The sequence below is a fragment of the Mytilus edulis genome, chromosome 5, assembly GCF_963676685.1.
Source record: "Mytilus edulis chromosome 5, xbMytEdul2.2, whole genome shotgun sequence".
NCBI classification, from domain to species: Eukaryota; Metazoa; Mollusca; class Bivalvia; order Mytilida; family Mytilidae; genus Mytilus; species Mytilus edulis.
The window spans coordinates 50,815,359-50,836,389 of NC_092348.1; the positions used below are offsets into that span (position 1 = coordinate 50,815,359).

Sequence of the window (21,031 nt, forward strand, 5' to 3'; positions counted from 1 at the left end):
TTTGTATATGTTTTTGTCGAGCCTGAGACTTTTGTCACCAATGAGAGACATGGCGATCTTACATTCAGTTAGTGGCGTTGACAGATGGTGTCCACTCTGTGGTTAAAGTTTTAATACGCCCATTTACAGGATGTATTATGGTAAACTGTTGACTGTCAGTGTGTCTGTCCTTCTGTTCGTTGTCAACATGTGGGACATTAACTCAAAATACTTAACCTATGTGCATAAAATTTTGGCGAATTGTTTATATTTATTGATGTGAGCTCTTCGAAGACAGAAGCTTCGTACAAACAGAAGAAAGTATCCAGAGGAATTTTATTTTTTAAATTTCGCCTTTTTTATTGAGCCTGCCACTAAAAGCAAAAGTAGGCGAGACATTATAAAACTTGAGAACATATTTTTTTCTCTCAATAAAGATTTTTAATTTGTCCAAATTTAGAAGAACCTTCCTTATTATACGATCGCAAAAATTTTAATTTTTTGGTCGTATATTGTTATCACGTTGGCGTCGTCGACGTCGTCTGCGTTTTCTGCTGTTACTTTTAGTTTTCGCACTCTAACTTTAGTAAAAGTGAATAGAAATCAATGAAATTTTAACACAAGGTTTATGACCACAAAAGGAAGGTTGGGATTGATTTTTGGAGTTTTGGTCCCAACATTTTAGGAATTAGGGGCCAAAAAGGGCCCAAATAAGCATTTTCTTGGTTTTTATACGACCGCAAATTTTGAAAAAATTTTCGTCGTATATTGCTATCACGTTGGCGTCTGCGTCGTCGTCGTCGTCGTCGTCGTCGTCGTCCGGCGTCCGAATACTTTTAGTTTTCGCACTCTAACTTTAGTAAAAGTGAATAGAAATCTATGAAATTTTAACACAAGGTTTATGACCATAAAAGGAAGGTTGGTATTGATTTTGGGAGTTTTGGTCCCAACATTTTAGGAATAAGGGGCCAAAAAGGGCCCAAATAAGCATTTTCTTGGTTTTCGCACCATAACTTTAGTTTAAGTTAATAGAAATCTATGAAATTTTGACACAAGGTTTATGACCACAAAAGAAAGATTGGGAAGTATTGTGCAATGGCAAGAAATATCTAATTGCACAATATTGTGAAATAGCAAATTTTTTTTTAATTAGAGTTATCTTTCTTTGTCCAGAATAGTAAGCAAGAAATATCCTATTTGTGCAATAGCAAGAATTTTTTTTAATTGGAGTTATCTTTCTTTGTCCAGAATCAACTTAAATCTTTGTTATATACAATATACAATGTATATACACTTTTTACTACCAACTGATAAATTTAAATAATCTTTACCATTCAGTGATAACAAGCAGTTTTTTTACATCTTAATATTTTATGATGTATTTAAACATGTTAAATGAGTAGTTATTGTTGCAAACTCCATTAGAAATTTGAATTGATATCAGTTTTGAAAAAGGGAAACGGGGATGTGAAAAAAAAGGGGGGGGGTTAAATTTTTCTCATTTCAGATTTCATAATAAAAAGAAAATTTCTTCAAACATTTTTTTGAGAGGATTAATATTCAACAGCATAGTGATTTGCTCAAAGGCAAAAAAAACCTTTTAAGTTCATTAGACCACATTCATTCTGTGTCAGAAACCTATGCTGTGTCAACTATTTAATTTTAGATTTAAAAAGTTTGAAGAAGAAATCTTTAATTGATTTGTAAAATCTTGGCATTTGTTTTGTGTAAAAAAAACCCATGTAATGTCAAAAATTTGATCACAATCCAAATTCAGAGCTGTATCATGCTTGAATGTTTTGTCCATACTTGCCCCAACTGTTCAGGGTTCGACCTCTGCGGTCGTATAAAGCTGCGCCCTGCGGAGCACCTGGTTGCACTATAACTTTAGTTTAAGTGAATAGAAATCTATGAAATTTTGACACAAGGTTTATGACCACAAAAGGAAGGTTGGGATTGATTTTGGGAATTTTGGTTCCAACAGTTTAGGAATTAAGGGCCAAAAAAGGGCCCAAATAAGCATTATTCTTGGTTTTCGCACAATAACTTTAGTATAAGTAAATAGAAATCAATGAAATTTTAACACAAGGTTTATGACCACAAAAGGAAGGTTGGGATTGATTTTTGGAGTTGAAGTCACAACAGTTTATGAACTAGGGGCCAAAAAGGAGCCCAAATAAGCATTATTTTTGGTTTTTGCACCATAACTTTAGTATAAGTAAATAGAAATCTATGAAATTTAAACACAAGGTTTATGACCATAAAAGAAAGGTTGGGTTTGATTTTGGGAGTTTTGTTCCTAACAGTTTAGGAATAAGGGGCCCAAAGGGTCCCAAATTGAACTTTGTGTGATTTCATCAAAAATTGAATAATTGGGGTTCTTTGATATGCCGAATCTAACTATGTATGTAGATTCTTAATTTTTGGTCCCGTTTTCAAATTGGTCTACATTAAGGTCCAAAGGGTCCAAAATTAAACTTAGTTTGATTTTAACAAAAATTGAATCCTTGGGGTTCTTTGATATGTTGAATTTAAAAATGTACTTAGATTTTTAATTATTGGCCCAGTTTTCAAGTTGGTCCAAATGGGGGTCCAAAATTAAACTTTGTTTGATTTCATCAAAAATTGAATAAAGGGGTTTTTTGATATGCCAAATCTAACTGTGTATGTAGATTCTTAAATTTTGGTCCAGTTTTCAAATTGGTCTACATTAAGGTCCAAAGGGTCCAAAATTAAACTAAGTTTGATTTTAACAAAAATTAAATTCTTGGGCTTATTTGATATGCTTTATCTAAATATGTACTTTGATTTTTGATTATGGGCCCAGTTTTCAAGTTGGTCCAAATCAGAATTCCATATCACGTATTGTACAATAGCAAGAAATTTTCAATTGCACAGTATTGCACAATAGCAAGAAATATCTAATTGCACAATATTGTGCAATAGCAATTAATTTTCAATTGGAGTTATCTTTCTTTGTATAGAATAGTAGTTGATAATATATGTTGGAAATTTGCCAGACACGACTATGATGTCATTTTCTATTTTTATTTGCCAATAAATTTATGTAAATAACTTCATTGGAAATTTGCCAATATAAAATGTTGCTTATGAAGTTTTTTTCATTGTTTTATACAATAAACAATGTATATTCACTTTTACTACCAACCAATCTTTACCATTCAGTGATAACAAGCACTTTATTTTACATTTTAATATTTTATGATGTATTTAAAAGAGTAGTTATTGTTGCAAACTCCATTAGAAATTTGAATTGATATCAGTTTTGGAAAAAGGGAAACGGGGATGTGAATAAAAGGGGGGGGGGGTTAAATTTTTCTCATTTCAGATTTCATAAATAAAAAGAAAATTTCTTCAAACATTTTTTTGAGAGGATTAATATTCAACAGCATAGTAAATTGCTCAAAGGCAAAAAAAAACTTTTAAGTTCATTAGACCACATTCATTCAGTGTCAGAAACCTATGCTGTGTCAACTATTTAATTTTAGATTTAAAAAGTTTGAAGAAGAAATCTTTAATTGATTTGTAAAATCTTGACATTTGTTTTGTGTAAAAAAAACCCATGTAATGTCAAAAATTTGATCACAATCCAAATTCAGAGCTGTATCACGCTTGAATGTTTTGTCCATACTTGCCCCAACTGTTCAGGGTTCGACCTCTGCGGTCGTATAAAGCTGCGCCTTGCGGAGCACCTGGTTTTATTTCCTTGACATGTTTTCGGTATGCAGTACTCTCAGCGTGACATTTCTCATTAAAATCCAGTGATCACAATACACATGTCATTGTCATTGAAATAAGCTTTTCTTATTCTACTTGTTATACACATATATATTACCTCAATTTCCATGGTTCTTTGTTAATTTTTACTAAGGTGACAATCAGCAAACTTTGGTTTCCAAACACAACAATTATTTAGCTGTCATACTTTCACATCAAAACAGACAGAGTGAAATATTTTTTTGACAATTATACATTTTGGATGGGTACAAGATGATAAAATTGTGCACAGAGGACCAAGTTTATGATATATACATGCATTGGTTTAAGAATCAGATTAACATTATTTTTTACCAGTCACTCGTTTCATATGACTCTAAGATTAGTGAGTAGGATACTTTGGATGGTTGTCACCTCCTTGAACACATAAAGCATTACTACAACCAAGGTTCCCACCATTTCAATTAAGTTGAACCCATCAAGATTTTGCTTCTCTGATAAACTCCCTTTGCCATTGCACTACAAATAAGGATTTAGTTAAGTTTGTTTTATAAGTTCAGAAATATTCTGCTAAAATATATTCTTCTTAGGTTATAAAATCTTTGTTCGGAGAACAAAAACTCATTCAATTGCTCCACTTTTTACAATTGGAAAAAAGAAGCCAGACACTGGATAATAGAATTAGCATGAATAAATAGATTTGACCAAGAAGTTGCCATAAGAAAATAATTTGACTATTTTATTTATTATGTCTGTTTTGCTCACTGTTGTTGTAAATATAACGGAATTTGATGAGACAGTTGTAAGAGTGAGAGGTTTAGCGCTATAAAACCAGGTTCAATCCACCATTTTCTACATTTGAAAATGACTGAACCAAGTCTGGAATATGACAGTTGTCCATTCGTTTGATGTGTTTTGTCATTTGATTTTGCCATGTGATTATGGACTTTCCGATTAATTGAATTTTTCCTCAGAGTTCAGTATTTTTTTTTTATTTTACTTTATTCAAACCCCATTTTATCAAAGCTAGGAGGATTTATTGTTTTTGAGATGTCAGCTTATGTATCAGTCAGTCTGTCAACCCTTTTGTGTTGCCTTCATTTTTCGTCCTTATCAAATTTTGTTGGAAGTCTCCACACTTGAGTTTGATAAAATAAAAATCTGAAATTGGTGACCATTTTTTATGGGGATTTGTAAAAAAAATATCAAACAAAAGATAGACTCACTGGAAAACTTTGACTTGAGTTATCATTGATATGTTCATAATTATAAATTAACTGTTAACAAAATTTTGAATTTTTGAAATACTAAGGCTTTTCTACCTCAGGAATAGATTACCTTAGCTGTAAAAACTTTTAGGAAATGTTGGACCTCAATGCTCTTCAACTTTGTACTTTACTTGGCCTTTTTAACAATTGTTGGTCGATGCCACTGCTGGTGGACGTTTCGTCCCTGAGGGTATCACCAGCCCAGTAGTCAACATTTCGGTGTTGACATGACTATCAATAATGTGGTCATTTTTATAAATTTCCTGTTTACAAAACTTTGATTTTTTCGAAAAACTAAGGATTTTCTTATCCCAGGCATAGATTACCTTAGCCGTATTTGGCACAACGTTTTGGAATTTTGGATCCTCAATGCTCTTCAACTTTGTAATTGTTTGGCTTTATAAATATTTTGATATGAGCGTCACTGATGAGTCTTATGCGTCTGGCATACTAAATTATAATCCTGGTACCTTTGATAACTATTTGGAAAAACTTGTTCTAAATCTTTCCTTAGGCACTGGCCTCCCTAACAACACGACAGGTTGGCTACAAAAGCAGTTCATTCAAGAATGTATGTCATTAAGGTGTGTTGATGTGCAGGCTTTTTTTTTAATCATTTTGATTAGGTAACTAAGTATTGATACAATACTAGTATGATTGACAACTGTCATTATCACAGAACAATCAGAGACAAGGTGGACCTTTAATTACAATGCCCCACCTTCTAAACTGCCAATCAAATTGACCACATTACTTATCAACCTCAGTCTTACATAATTATACAGACCCTCAAATATACATCTAATTCTTAATACACAAGTATTTGACCTCAAAATTGAATACACAAATTTGTATATTAGATGTTTGATATATAAGGATGATTTATCTATTGCTTATTACTTTTGATCTACACTACATAAAGTGATTCTATAAATTATGTCTGAAAGATAAATGATTAATTAAGGATTAAAAAGATCTTTAAAAGAATATAAATATAATTATGAATATTTAAAAGGTATTCAAGTAAGACCTATAATTTACATGATAAATTTCCAATAATCATCTGTAATAAATCAACAATTTAGGTTGGTTAACTTATTTTTTTTAATCAGTAATTGGCTTGAGACAGTTAGTAAAACAATTTTTTTTAGAAATAACAAACCTTTTTGTTTAGTTTATTTCCCATCAAACATTTTTTTATGTCAAATGTCTATTCACAATTTTAGGCATTTGAATATTTATAAGAAGTGAATATATATTTTTGCAATCAAGGAAGAATCCACATTTCAAAAAAAAGAAGTTTTTTAATTTGTTTACATTGACATGCCCTGTGCTGAAAAAACTTTATAAATAGATCAAAAGGCACTCTCCAACTTTTAATCTTTAATGTCATATAACCTATGTTTCCCTTCGTAAATTTTACGGACGCCATCACGAGTTGGTTGACCGTTATGGAATAACTGTTTCACAAATGATATCGGATATGTTCCTTACGTCGTAACTACAATCCCCTTCCCTTTCATGAATGTGACCTACCGAATTAGACTAAATATTTACGGGATTTGTAATCACATAAGCAACACGACGGGTGCTTACCCTTCCGGAGCACATGAGATCACCCCTAGTTTTGGGTGGGGTTCGTGTTGTTTATTCTTTAGTTTTCTATGTTGTGTCATGTTTACTATTGTTTTTCTGTTTGTCTTTTTTCATTTTTAGCCATGGCGTTGTCAGTTTGTTTTAGATTTACGTGTTTGACTATCCCTTTGGTATCTTTCGTCCCTCTTTTCAACTTGAAATGCCCCAAAACAACTTAATAATATTTAGATTATTTTTGTTGACACTTTAAATTTCTTAGCTTCAAGTTTATCTGTCGGTCTTTAATCAAGTCTTACAAGGGTAGTTGGTAAAATTAACTAGTTGATTTTTTTTTAATTTGCAATTATTTTTTTTGAAACATGTTCAAAACAGGGAAGATTATTTGCTTGAGATATAAACTGCAGTTTCAATAAAATTGTGCAAATTAAGAGTTAAATTGAGCTCATTTTATCTTTATACTGGAAAAGCACTTTTCCTTATAAAGACCTACATTTAATGCAATTGTCAAAAATATTGCTTCATTGATGTTCTTTTGTGTCCACCTATATGAAATTATTCAAACTACTCTTCCAATCTTTCCATGAGTGATATCCATCACTTTGATTGATTCGAGCGTCACTGGTGAGTCTTTTGTAGACGAAACGCCATCTGGGGTAAATATGAAATTTTAATCCTGGTATCTATGATGAGTTTATTTACAACCACTGGGTCGATGCCACTGCTGGTGGAGATTTATTTCCCCGAGGATATTACCAGCCCAGTAGTCAGTACTTCTGTGTTGACTTGAGTTATTATTGATATATTCATAATTATAATTTAACTGTTAACATTAACAAAATTTAGAATTTTTGTAATACTAAGGCTTTTCTACCTCAGGAATAGATTACCTTAGCTGTATTTGGAAAAACTTTCAGGAAATTTTGGTCCTCAATGCTCTTCAACTTCGTACTTTATTTTGCCCTTTAACCATTTTTGATTCGAGCATCCTTGATGAGTCTTTTGTAGACGAAATGCGCGCCTGGCGTAAATATGAAATTTTAATCCTGGTATCTATGATGAGTTTATTTACAACCACTGGGTCGATGCCACTGCTGGTGGAGATTTATTTCCCCGAGGGTATCACCAGCCCAGTAGTCAGCACTAATGTGTTGACTTGAGTTATCATTGTTATGTTCATAGTTATAAATTAACTGTTAACACAATTTTGAATTTTTTAAATACTAAGGCTTTTCTATCTCAGGAATAGATTACCTTAGCTGTATTTGGCAAAACTTTTAGGAAATTTTGGTCCTCATTGCTCATCAAAATCGTACTTTATTTGGCCTTTTTAACCATTTTTTATTCGAGCGTCACTGATGAGTCTTTTGTAGACGAAGCGCACGTCCGGCGTAAACATAAAATTTTAATCCTGGTATATATGATGAGTTTACTTTCAATTTTTGGTGAGGTATTGCCATCACTTGGCATTTGTCATTTTCATTGTAAAGTTATCAAAATTGTTCTCCTGAAACTATTTAAGCAAATTCACAAACTCGGACTTAGAGATCTTTAGAATATCTGGTATGAAGTTTGTGATTTTTGTTCTTGCTAATTCAAGAACATGCCTACAGTCATGTAGGTAAACGCAAATAATTGTTCAATTTCTTTTGTACATGTAACAGAAATATTCTTACATGGGCAAAAATATACCATCTACTTGTTTCATCAAAATAATAGTTATAACTGGTTCTGCTTGATTTAAACGCAGCCTTTGTATTGTACCTATAACTATATACATTTCGTCTTATCCGAATTAATGAACATGTTATTTTCATGACACCATTTTTCAACACATTGGAGATCATCTTGTACTTTTAATTACATATTATATCAGCAATATCCTTTCCTGATGTATGTATAGTTGTGTTATAAATATACAATATAAAAAAAGATGTGGTATGATTGCCAATGAGACAACTATCCACAAAAGTCCAAAATAACACAGACATTAACAACCATGCCAAGAAATTGCCTCCTTTGAAATTCTGCAAACACCCCATAGAGCAAATTACATGGATGATTAATTTTGACCATTTGGTATATGGCCGTGTTCTAAGCGACACGTACATGAAGGTCATACATTAATTTCTTGAATGAAATCAAATCTTCAGCTACTAATGACTGCCGTAAGGGGTCGACCGGAATTTTTAGCGAGGATTTCTTGGCATGTAACAGATAGAAAACTCAGGGTCAAAATTCATAGAACAGAAAAGGGGCAGTGGCAAATATTTCTTGTATATTTTGAACACCGAGAGAATTACCCCGGTACCCTTTGCCAAAAAAAAAAATCCTTTCCTTTTTCTTATTTGTGCCTTCGGACTTTATGTTTTGAATTGTAGTTTCACTTTCCATATTCGGTATTTATTCAAATCTAAGCCCAACGTGGTAAAAATCACGTGATGCAGGAATATAGTATCTTGGAGTTCGGCTATTTCTTTCTTTTCGGGAAGGGACTCCAAGCAAACATGCATGTGTATAACGGCACTGTAGATTTTCGTATTAGATAAAGAAAGTTGCCGGTCCGGTACATGAATAGATTGGTTAGAAAGCAAGGTTTTAATTTTAATTAGATTGGAAAGCTTAATTCGAGGGTTAAACATAGAGAGCACAAAAAAAGGGGGGAGGTGTTCCACAGGGAATATTTTTTATCTTATGAACTGTACATTCGAAAGGTTTATTATTTTTTTATTTTATTAAAAAAGAGAAAAACAAATATAAGACAAATTGTGAATGGTCTTTCTTCCTTTCTCCCATGCCAAGAAATTGCCTCCGTTGAAATTCTGCAAACACCCCATAGAGCAAATTACATGGATGATTAATTTTGACCATTTGGTATATGGCCGTGTTCTAAGCGACACGTACATGAAGGTCATACATTAATTTTTTGAATGAAATCAAATCTTTAGCTACTAATGACTGCCGTAGGGGGTCGACCGGAATTTTTAGCGAGGATTTCTTGGCATGTATAGGTCACCGTATGGCCTTCAACAATGAGCAAAGCCCATACCGCATAGTCAGCTATAAAAGGCCCCGATAAGACAATGTAAAACAATTCAAACGAGAAAACTAACGGCCTTATTTATATAAAAAAAATGAACGAAAAACAAATATGTAACATATAAACAAATGACAATCACTGAATTACAGGCTCCTGACATGGGACAGGCACATACATAAATAGTGTGGCGGGGTTAAACATGTTAGCGGGATCCCAACCCTCCCACTAACCTGGGACAGTGGTATAACAGTACAACATAAGAACGAAAGTCTGTATGGTAGTTGTTTATGTGTAATAGAAGACCATTTATGTACAAAACATACAAAATGGGACAAAGTATTGAGCCCTGTGGAACACCAAAATTTATAAACATTTTATCAGAAAACGAATTATTCATATGGACTTGCAGTGTTTAGGATGAAATTTGAAAAAAGGCAGGACAGGATTTTTGACGTGATGTTACTGTTATTGGTAATTTACTCTTCTCTTAGGGGCACTTCCAAATTTATATATATAGACATTTACAACCCACTTTGACATGTACAGTGAATTATCCCACCACCCCTGGTTTTTGCGTATACTAAAAGCATTGTTCGTGACTGGTTATCATTTGGCATATTTTAAGTCTATTACACAATGTCCATTATTTCTTATGTTTGATCTTTTAGGAGATAGGTTCTCTTCACATGGAGTCCATATCAAAATGTCCTTGATATTTTTTTAATGTCAATATAGTTTCATTTTAAGTGAACAAATCTTCTTACACTTTGGAAGTAAAGTCTAGTATAAGTTGCAATAGTAGTCTTTCTTATCTTCAAATGTTCCTTTTTTGATGTTTTCTATATAACACTTTAGAGTGTTTAAGTGTGATTTTCTTTCGTCTTCTAATTTACCACATATTAATAAAAATAAATGTTCTAAATCTTCTGTATCATTTGAGCACATTGTACATTTTGCTGTTTCTTTGTTATTCATGCTAAGGGACAAGGTACGATAAGACCCGTTATTGGCCCCCCTATTTTCTCATTTTTCAAATTTTGTTTTGGAAAACTACTTTTCACGTAAAAATGTTCCCTTAGGTTTGAATTGTGTTTGGTTGAACTTCAAAACCATTAATTTCAGAAAATGAGTGAGGTTAGGGTGGTTAAGGGCACCAAAAACGCCAAAAAGAAAGAAAAATAACGATTTTTGGTCATTGTTTCTTAAAATTTAATACATGTAGGTCCACCTACTTGACCCGGAGAAAATTACGTCGATTTAGACAGCAAAAACAGTTCTTGTGACATTGGAATAGAAAATTCCTGTGTCACGTTGGCGCAGGCACTTAAAAACTAAACTTTGTTGTACAAAACAACTGAAAAGTGAATAATAATGACAATATTTGAATAATAACAGAAAGTTTACCCTCCTCACCTCACCCAGTTGCTAAAATAAGTAATTTTGAAGTTTATCCTAACAAACTTCAAGCATTAAGGAATATTGTAACATATTAGGTAGCGTTTAAAAAAAGAATTTAAAAAATCAGAAAATAGGGGGCCCAAAACTTGCCTTATCGTACTTTGTCCTTTAGCTTTATTAACTTGTATATTTTCCCGTTAACAATATGACTTTTACTTCAGCTTTTATCACCTCAATGTGACAGTTTGGTACAGATTTCCATTCTTGATGTACTTTTCCAATAGCATGTGATTAAATATTCAGCAATGTTAAGGTTGACTTCTGTTGTTTCTCTTCTTGCCACTTATCATCCCAGGAGTGTGTAATATGTTTCTTAACTGTTTTTCAGTATTTTTCCATTTTAGGGTATCTAATTCATTCTCTAGTAATGTCTCAATTTCTGGTATATCATATTTCTCTAATCTCTGAATAACTTTAATTAGGTCTTTCCACTTTTCTGTGGAAAGACCTATTGTTTTTCTTCTGATTATTTTTTTTTTTTCTTCCGCCAAATTTTGTTCTTGCGATAAACATTTGTTTCGCAATATGGCGCTTAGATATTTGGTATATGATATCGAACAGTTTATGCGCTTTTGAAATTTACCCTGCGTAACCGAATACTTTTCTTTGTAGGAGTTATCTCCCCAAACACTGTTTTCCTTGTGATCACAACTCCTTCGCAACCGTAAAAGATTACGACAAATTTATTTTATAAAATTGCTCGTTATATCCTTCGCATGATTTGTCCAATTTCGACCGAAGCAATATGAACGCTCCATATGAGAGTTATTTCCCTTTTTGTATTTGAAATTTTGAAATGTATTTTAAACTGGAACACCATGAGTGATAGAGACCTAGGATCTTTTGATTTGAGGTCCTTGGTCCAAAAAAAGAAAATTAGGTCAAGGTCAAAGGTCAAGGTCATATTCTAATTTTTGAATTTGTCTTATTTTCACTCATTTTCATTAACCTTATAAGATATCGACAAATTATGTTTACTAAATTGTTAGTTGCGACATGTTGTAACATAATAATTTTGGTTGAAAGGGTGCGTAGACAATAAATGGGAGTTTTAGCCCTATCATATCTAAAATTATGCGTTAAGTGATATAACTTATTTACCATACATATTAGAGACCTAGGGTCTTTTGATTTGAGATCCTTATTTTCACTCATTTTCATTAACCTTATAAGATATCGACAAATTATTTTTACTAAATTGTTAGTTGCGACATGTCGTAACTTAATAATTTTGGTTGAAAGGGTGCGTAGTCAATAAACGGGAGTTTTAGCCCCTACCATATCTAAAATTATGCGTAAAGTGATATAACTTATTTACCATACATATTAGAGACCTAGGGTCTTTTGATTTGAAATCCTCAGTTTGTGACCTTGAAATTGAGGTCAAGGTCATATGTAAATTTGACGTTCTAGATTATGACCTTTGCTTAAAATTCATATCTATACATCATAAAGTCATAGGAATTGACATTTTAGACTGATTTTTAATATTTTAATATCAAAATAGATATTTACTGGTGGAAAGACCTTCAATTGTTCTCTGAACAATTGGTTTTTAATTATATAACTATGTCCATTGTGTTTTTCCATACTTACTTGTCTTTCTAAAATTTTAATTCTAAAGTTCCTTTGTTGCGGAGAAGATTTCCTAAGAAGGTTAGTACTAATCGGTCTACTACTACCTCAACTGGTTCCACTCCTAGAAGTGAGTAAGTGGTGATGTTTGCCGTCCGATCCGGAAATCCTTGAATTTGTCTTCATACTTTCAACTGTAGTCGCTCTAATTTAAGGATGTCTGACTCAGTGAAATTCACCGATCACCTCTATTCCATATAATGCTCGTGGTATATAATAAAATTAACGGTACCAATTTTCTTGCACCAGATGCGCATTTCGACAATACATGTCTCTTCAGTGATGCTCGTGACCAAAATATTTGAAATCCAAAGCTTATATAAAAGATGAAGAGCTATAATCCAAACATATGTTTTCCACATTTTATAGACTACTTTTGGAGACATTGGTTCCAGTGTTCCAGCTAGGCCGTTTTCAGAGGGCGCTGCGCCCGCCCTTTTCCGAGTGGCGCCTTGTGCCCTTTTTACAGTTTCCAGGGCGCCCTGCCTTTTTTGAAGATCGATTGCATATTAATTTGCGTATTGATATGATACGCTAATTACTAAATTTTACCTGGGGAAAAGATTATGACTTTGTTTACCACCCCAAGCTAATCAATGGTTACAACTGGTGTCATAATCTGTTGTTATAGGTAATCCGTTTATCGGATGGGTCATTAATGATCATCAACATTAATTGTTCAAATAGAATCGGTCAGTCGGCAATTATCTTTGAAGAAATGTGCATACAACAACTTGGGCACAATTTGCGATGTTTACCGTAGTTTCATGGAAGAAACGTAATGACAGAAAGTTGGAAAACCATTATAAACTTGTTGAAGACATTTTTTTACTTGTTTTCTGTAAAATAAACAGAAAATTCAGACGTATTTGTCATTGACTGCCTTCATTTTTGATACGAAAATAACAAAATCGGCCGCCATATTGTGATCATATTTACATCATATTTACGTACTGTTTATAATCCTCCAAAGAAGGAGCACACCCGAATAAAGAAAGATAACTCAATCTGATTTTTTCCCTAGCATTGAGTAACCCATTTACATATTCTAAAATGTGTCTCCATACTTCTTGCTTAAGAATATATATGTTTAGGTATTTATTTTGAGTTATGGGAAAAGTTAAAGAGGGTCTTAGTAGCAGTGTTGGTAGGGTGCCTTGGTCATCTTTTTCTGTATTCTTTATTTTTGATACTATTTTTCACTGTTGCTTTATATCCTAAAATTGTGAATTTACTGAGCACAGCTGTTTTGTGCTGTATTGCCATCAAGCACAGCAGGGGTAGAAAGGTGAAACTGGTAAAATGTGGTAGACCATAGAAACAGTATGAAACAGATCTCCTTTCAAAACATACTGCATATAAAGTTCAACTGTGCCAAGCAATGATAAAAAAACTTGTGTGACAAGCTGCTTGACAAGTTTTTCAGCCTTAAAAGTAGAAAGATGGAGTTCTATATGGGCTAAAGATGTTGTTCTTGTATAACCTGTGATTCAACGAATAAACACAAATGTTTGATTAACATCTTTTATTAAAATATGCCCTTTTCATATTATCATATCGCGCGTTAAATGCCCTTTTTCAGGATTGGCACCCTGCCCTTTTGAAAACCTAGCTGGAACACTGGGTTCCTTTCCTTGCAAGCAGTCCAGGACCAAGAAGAGCATATACAGTTTTTCTAGCAGTTAAAGTCGGTCTTCAGTGTCTCTTTTTACTATTTCGTACCAGTCCTAGATGTTTTGTTTCACTCTTTTGGGTTATCTCATCTTTCCAAGGTAAACGGAAAAATACTTTGACACTTAGTGATTGGTTCCAAATCTGACTTATCTGGGTTTATAGTTACTAGATATCGTTTTGTACAGTTTTCAACAATATCCAATAATGCTTGCACTTCGTGATGGTTTTCTGCCAAAACCGCTATGTCATCAGCACATGTTAATTTGGGGCCATTTTTTTTTTTAACATTTTATGTTTTCTATTTTAATGTCTTTCTAGTGCTTCCAGTATGACGTTATTATATGTTTTATATAAAACGATTGACAATTGAACTCCTTGACTTACACTTTGAATTACTGTCACTTCACCTTAGAAACTGTTCACATGTATAGACACATTTCTATATGAATTCCACAGGAACTTGTTTCTGTCAATATGGGATTTTCTATCCATACCCGTACGAAAAACCACATGGTAGCTAACGGAAATTTTCAATGTATGCGCTTCAACCAATTTTTTGTTAATTTCCCTGGACTTTTTCACGATTAAAGGGCACCAGTCTGTCGGTAATTGATTTTTCTTTACAATGAAACAACTTTCACGTACCTTGAGAATACCCCTCAAACAATATAACACACTTGAAGTGAGAATTATTGACCTTTTTCCAGACCATTGAATTTGTAAGTACTTAACTTCCGGTTACCTTAGGAAGTAAATATAACAGTGCAATCTGATTGGTCAAATTTATCTGGTTACCTGTTTATTTATACTAGTTACCAGAAACCAGAAAAATGTGACCAATGGTATAACACAGTTATATTTACTTTCTAAGTTAAACGGAAGTTAAGTACCTACAAATTCAATGGTTTGGAAAAAGGTCAATAATTCTCATCTCAAGTGTGCTATACTGTTTGAGGGGTATTCTCAAGGTACGTGAAAGTTGTTTCATTGTAAAGATAAATCAATTACCGACAGACTGGTGTCCTTTTATTCGTGAAAAAGTCAAGGGAAATTAAAAAAATATTGGTTGAAGCGAACACATTGAAAAATTCCGTTCTGTTTTCATCTTACAAGACTCTTACAAATTGATGACTGTACACAGAGCCTTGGGTCACACCGAACAACAAGCTATAAAGGGCCCCAAAATTACTAGTGTAAAACCATTCAAACGGGAAAACCAACGGTCTAATCTATATGAAAAAAACGAGAAAAGAGAAATAAACAAACGACAACTGCTGTACATCAGATTCCTGACTTAGAATAGGTGCAAACATTTACAGCGGGATCAAATGTTTTAATGGTACCAAACCTTCTCCCTTTTCTGAAACAATAGTTTAGCATCACATCATACAAAAACACACGATAAAACATCAATTGAAAGGCTTAACTCGTTCAAAAAACGTAAATTAACACAATATGAACGACTAAATTTGATCTGCGATACCTGAATGCAAATACATAGTTAATATAATTATTAGGGACAAACATTCAAGGCCAAAAGCAAACAAACAAGTCCAAACAATGCTATGGCAAGACACCACCACGAAATATTTAACAACCCTTAGAAAATCATCACTTTTGAAAAAACCGGTTTCATAATATCATGAATATATACATAATATATATGCAGTGGCGGATCCAGGGGGTGGGTGGGGGTTCGGGGGTTGGAACCCCCCCTTTTTTTTACGATCAATGCATTTGAATGGGAACATGTAGTTGGACCCTTCCCCCCTTTTCAAAGTTGTCCTGGGTTAGGACCTCCCTTTTTAAAATGGCTGGATCCGCCCCTGTATATGCCTGGTTTCTATGAAGTTAAACTGAAGGTTAAATATTTAGAAGGCTACGGTTACATGGAAATGTAACAATAATAATAAAATTATTGTTACATTGGAGACTAATTGCCGGAATACAGGGTTGGGTAAGGATCCGATTAATTACAAATGTAACAATTATATACGAGTCTACGGTTACATTGCGTTATTGTTACATATTAATGCACTTCAATGTACGCTAGATTTATTAAACTTGAACCTTATGTAGCTTTGATGCTAATTTTTTTCGCCAATAAGAAAGAAATTACGATCACATAATATCTGGACTCTGTAAATGAAAGCACTGATTCCATCATGCAGTTTTAATATGTCGGCAAATGTTAACATCGGCACTGAATTGCCTTCAAAATATAATATAAACATCGCAAGAGTAAACATATTTTTTCATATGAATCATGACCGTAAGACATTGAAAGTTTCTTTAACTTCAAAAAGGGATAGTGCAAAATGGAATTGTACAGTATGCAATACAGACGTACACATTGCTGCATCGCTCGTTTGTGATGACTGCTTAGAGTGGATTCACCAAAATGCGTCGGACTAAAACATTCTTCCATAAACAACATACAGGATTTGTAGAAACTGACATTGTAAATGAAAAAAATTAAAAAAGTGTATGCAATATTGCAAAATTCAAATAAAAGTTTTCAAGTTTTATTTTGCATAAATATAACAACAACGCAATGTAACCGTACTAGACTCACTTATCATTGTTACCGACTCGTAATTAATGGGTTCCTTACCCAACCCTGCATTCCGGCAAATTAATCTCCAATGTAACAATAACTATTTTATTATTGTTACATTTCCATGTAACCGTAGCCAGTGCCAGATCATATAATACAACAATTATATGTCTCTGCCAGTGCCTATTTAGAAAGCTGTGAAAATTGTAAAATTTGGTTGAACAGATAGGGATTTTTAATTGGTGGTCTGACACCTATATATATATATATATATATATATATAACTCGTCTAAACATCAACCCAACAATGTTAGATCTGTAAATTTGCTTTCGCAAATTTTTGGTTCTTCCCTCGCCGGGATTCGAACCCATGCTACTGTGATATCGTGACACCAATTCGCCTGCACTGCAGCCGTCCCGCTAGACCACACGACCACCTGGGCTCTCAAAAAAAGAGCTTTCGCTGGCCGTGTGTTACCTTTCCACGTCAGTTTTAATCTAGCGGCGTACTGCAGTACATGATATATAAGGCATGAAGATGTTATTGTTACAGATCAGCTAAATTATCTATAGTAAAGGATCCTACAAATGAATGTAAGATACAGTCACAGAAAATAATTATATGCATAAGTACGTCTGAGTCAGTGACAACCCTACAACAGATGTATCCATCGGATCGCCATCAATGATGGTGATACATGGCCGTGTACATAATGTATATACAACTCGTCTAAACATCAACCCAACAATGTTAGATCTGTAAATTTGCTTTCGCAAATTTTTGGTTCTTACCTCGCCGGGATTCGAACCCATGCTACTGTGATATCGTGACACCAAATCGCCTGCACTGCAGCCGTCCCGCTAGACCACACGACCACCTGGGCTCTCAAAAAAAGAGCTTTCGCTGGCCGTGTGTTACCTTTCCACGTCAGTTTTAATCTAGCGGCGTACTGCAGTACATGATATATAAGGCATGAAGATGTTATTGTTACAGATCAGCTAAATTATCTATAGTAAAGGATCCTACAAATGAATGTAAGATACAGTCACAGAAAATAATTATATTCATAAGTACGTCTGAGTCAGTGACAACCCTACAACAGATGTATCCATCGGATCGCCATCAATGATGGTGATACATGGCTGTGTACATAATGTATATACAACTCGTCTAAACATCAACCCAACAATGTTAGATCTGTAAATTTGCTTTCGCAAATTTTTGTTTCTTCCCTCGCCGGGATTCGAACCCATGCTACTGTGATATCGTGACACCAAATCGCCTGCACTGCAGCCGTCCCGCTAGACATATATATATAGACCTATATTGACTTATAATTCTGAAATAACATATTTGGACTCATATATAACATATTTCAAAGCTAAAAAAAGAGCTTTGGTTTCTGGAAAATTGTGGACCCATTTAATTTTATTGACAAGACTTTGAACAATAGAAAACTTGCATCTTGGTTATTTCAAGTTTACCCTTGGCACTAACAAGAGTGCCTCAAATTTTGGTACAAGGAACGAATTGGGAAGACTGTCTATCGAATGTCATATAAAACCCCAAACTATTATGTATTTAGCAAGGCTTTTCACCTCTTTGAATACCTTATTACATGAATCTTTTCAATTAACTAAAACTTTGGATTCTAGTGGCTCCTATTCATGGTTCCCTTTTGCTTTAAGATATTCTTTCTATATCTAACATTAATATAGATAGACTAAAAACCTATGATAATTTAAAACAATTAAAAAATATTAAAAGCTATATTAAACCCCAAAAAAACTCATACTACAACAACCTGTTGATGGATAAGTTGAAATCTATTGATGGTAAAAGTAAATTAAATTTTTATAAAGGACTTGAGCCAAATCTATTGATCAAACCTTACCTCTCTAACCCAAACTTTGAATTTAGAAAATCAATTACAAAACTTAGAATCAGTGACCATTCATTATTAATTGAAAAAGGAAGGCATTTTAAAATTCCTCGCGAAGAGAGACTTTGCAAAAAATGCAAAGTACTAGATGATGAGAAACATTTCTTAATAAATTGTTCTCATAATTCAAATATTAGATTAACATATTTCAATTGCATTAACAGAGAAAGTAATTCATTTGGTAATCTCACTGACAATGACAAAGTTATATATGTTACAAGCATTTTCTATATTTAGGCAGTTTGTAAAATGACTGAATTTTCAGGCAATTTAGAAAATTCCTTACCTTGACAGGCATTTTACAAAATGACTAAAAATACCTAGTCATTTTGTAAAATGACTGAAATTTTGATGCAAAATTCCACAAATTGCCTGTTGAGTTTCAGGCAATTTGTAGAAGGAGGATATCATTTAAATGCATATGACAAAAGTTGACAAAAACACAATATCTTACAAAGAAAGGTTTGGTAGAACTAATTTATTCTCCAAAAACCAGATCGATTTTTTTTATGCCTTATGATATGTTCTATTGAGTGAAACTACGTTAAGTACGTACTCACTCTGTAGTTCAGATACCAACAGTGAATTTATGATTATTTTGTCAATATGGCAAAAATACATATTGTTCTGTCTTGCTGGTTTTTTTTTTGCTTTCAGTTGCAAATATGTCATGCATTTTGTAAGATGTAAACAATTGGTTATAATTCGTATGGATTATTTCAACAGTGGATTGACCTGGATAAAGGACAAAAATTTAGACTTCAGCTTGCAATTGAAATGAAGGTATTTAGGAAATTAAAAAAAATTGTTTTGTGCTTGTGTTAATTGTAATAATTCAGTAAAATGTATTCTTGATTATTTAAAATCTTCTTTTTTAATTCAGTAATTATCACAAATAAAACAGCTCTGGTGTTCAAAGCTTTTAATTGTTTTTCTTAAGATTTTATTCTATAAAATAATTTCAGTCATTTTGTAAAATGCCTTTCGATTTTTCCAGGCATTTTGTAAAATGCCTAGAAAATTTAGTCATTATGTATAATGACTGAATCTTACAGGCATTTTAGAAAATGCCTAAAGTTTTCAGGCATTTTACAAAATGCCTAAATTTAGAAAATGCCTGTAAGATATATATACTTAACCCATCAACACCAACACAAGTGAATAAACTAGGATCCTTTATAAAAAAAAAGTTAATGGAACTGAGGACAGGGGACCCTTTCATATTTACCTGAATTTGTGTATATATATTGAGTAACTTTATAGTTATTGTCTTTAGTTGTTTTTGTTGTTGTTATATGTCACAAACTGTAAAGTTTATATGGCAATAAAACTTTGAATTGAATTGAATTGAATATATAGTCGGAAAGGATATAGCACACCTACTGTAGAACTATTATATGTACAGTTCTTTCCATTCGACGAAATTTGCTTCATGATTAGTGTATTTTGATACGAATTGAATTAAACTTTGCTTTCTTGATGGATCATCATGTAAATTGTTGAATAAATATAATCATTTAGTCTATCAAAATATTGTATTCAAATTTCAAACATTTTTATTTCAAACATTTCAAACGAATATAATGAAGAAGAAGGGTTGAGTTAATTAAACATTTATATAAACATTTACCATTAACCTCACTTCTATTTATGGTTTCGGTTTTAGTGTCGGTATCAGCTTATGGTGAATATATGTCTGATAGGAAGTGCACACGGATTCCATCGTGCTCTCAAGGGGTGCCTCGAATAACGGAGGAACTTACGTACACTACTATTTTAAACCGCCAGTGACATTCGTATCTTTCCCACGTTCTTCTCAGAACTTGGAAAATGGCAGACGGAGAAGTTGATCGAACAGTTTGGGTCGGAAATTTACCCGAAACCGTTACAGAAGAGCTCTTATTTGAATTGTTTTTACAGGTATCATAATTTCTAGCTTTAAAAAAAAGTAGTAGATTCAGTAAGGCCCCTTTTTCAGTTTTTGGCCCCAAAATATAGCAGTGTTACAAAATTGTGAAAATGACTTTAAATGTAATCTTTTAGCTATTTACTAGTCCAAATAATTATGACGTCTGGCAAGGCTTTTTTTCTGTGACGCCTTGATAAAATCGTGCACAGAAGACTAAGTTTATGATAGACATTAGAC

At 33.1% G+C, this 21,031-nt stretch overlaps 1 protein-coding gene across 1 annotated transcript in view; it reads left to right on the forward strand.

Moving 5' to 3' along the window:
• Positions 1 to 20,648: 20,648 nt before the first annotated feature.
• The window catches only part of LOC139525459 (RNA-binding protein 7-like), a 21,773-nt gene continuing 21,390 nt past the window's right edge, over positions 20,649 to 21,031 (forward strand). The window contains exon 1 of the mRNA XM_071320808.1: positions 20,649 to 20,805. Coding sequence (XP_071176909.1) covers positions 20,716 to 20,805 — 90 coding nt within the window. The 5' untranslated portion in view covers positions 20,649 to 20,715. The remainder of the gene's footprint in view (positions 20,806 to 21,031) is intronic.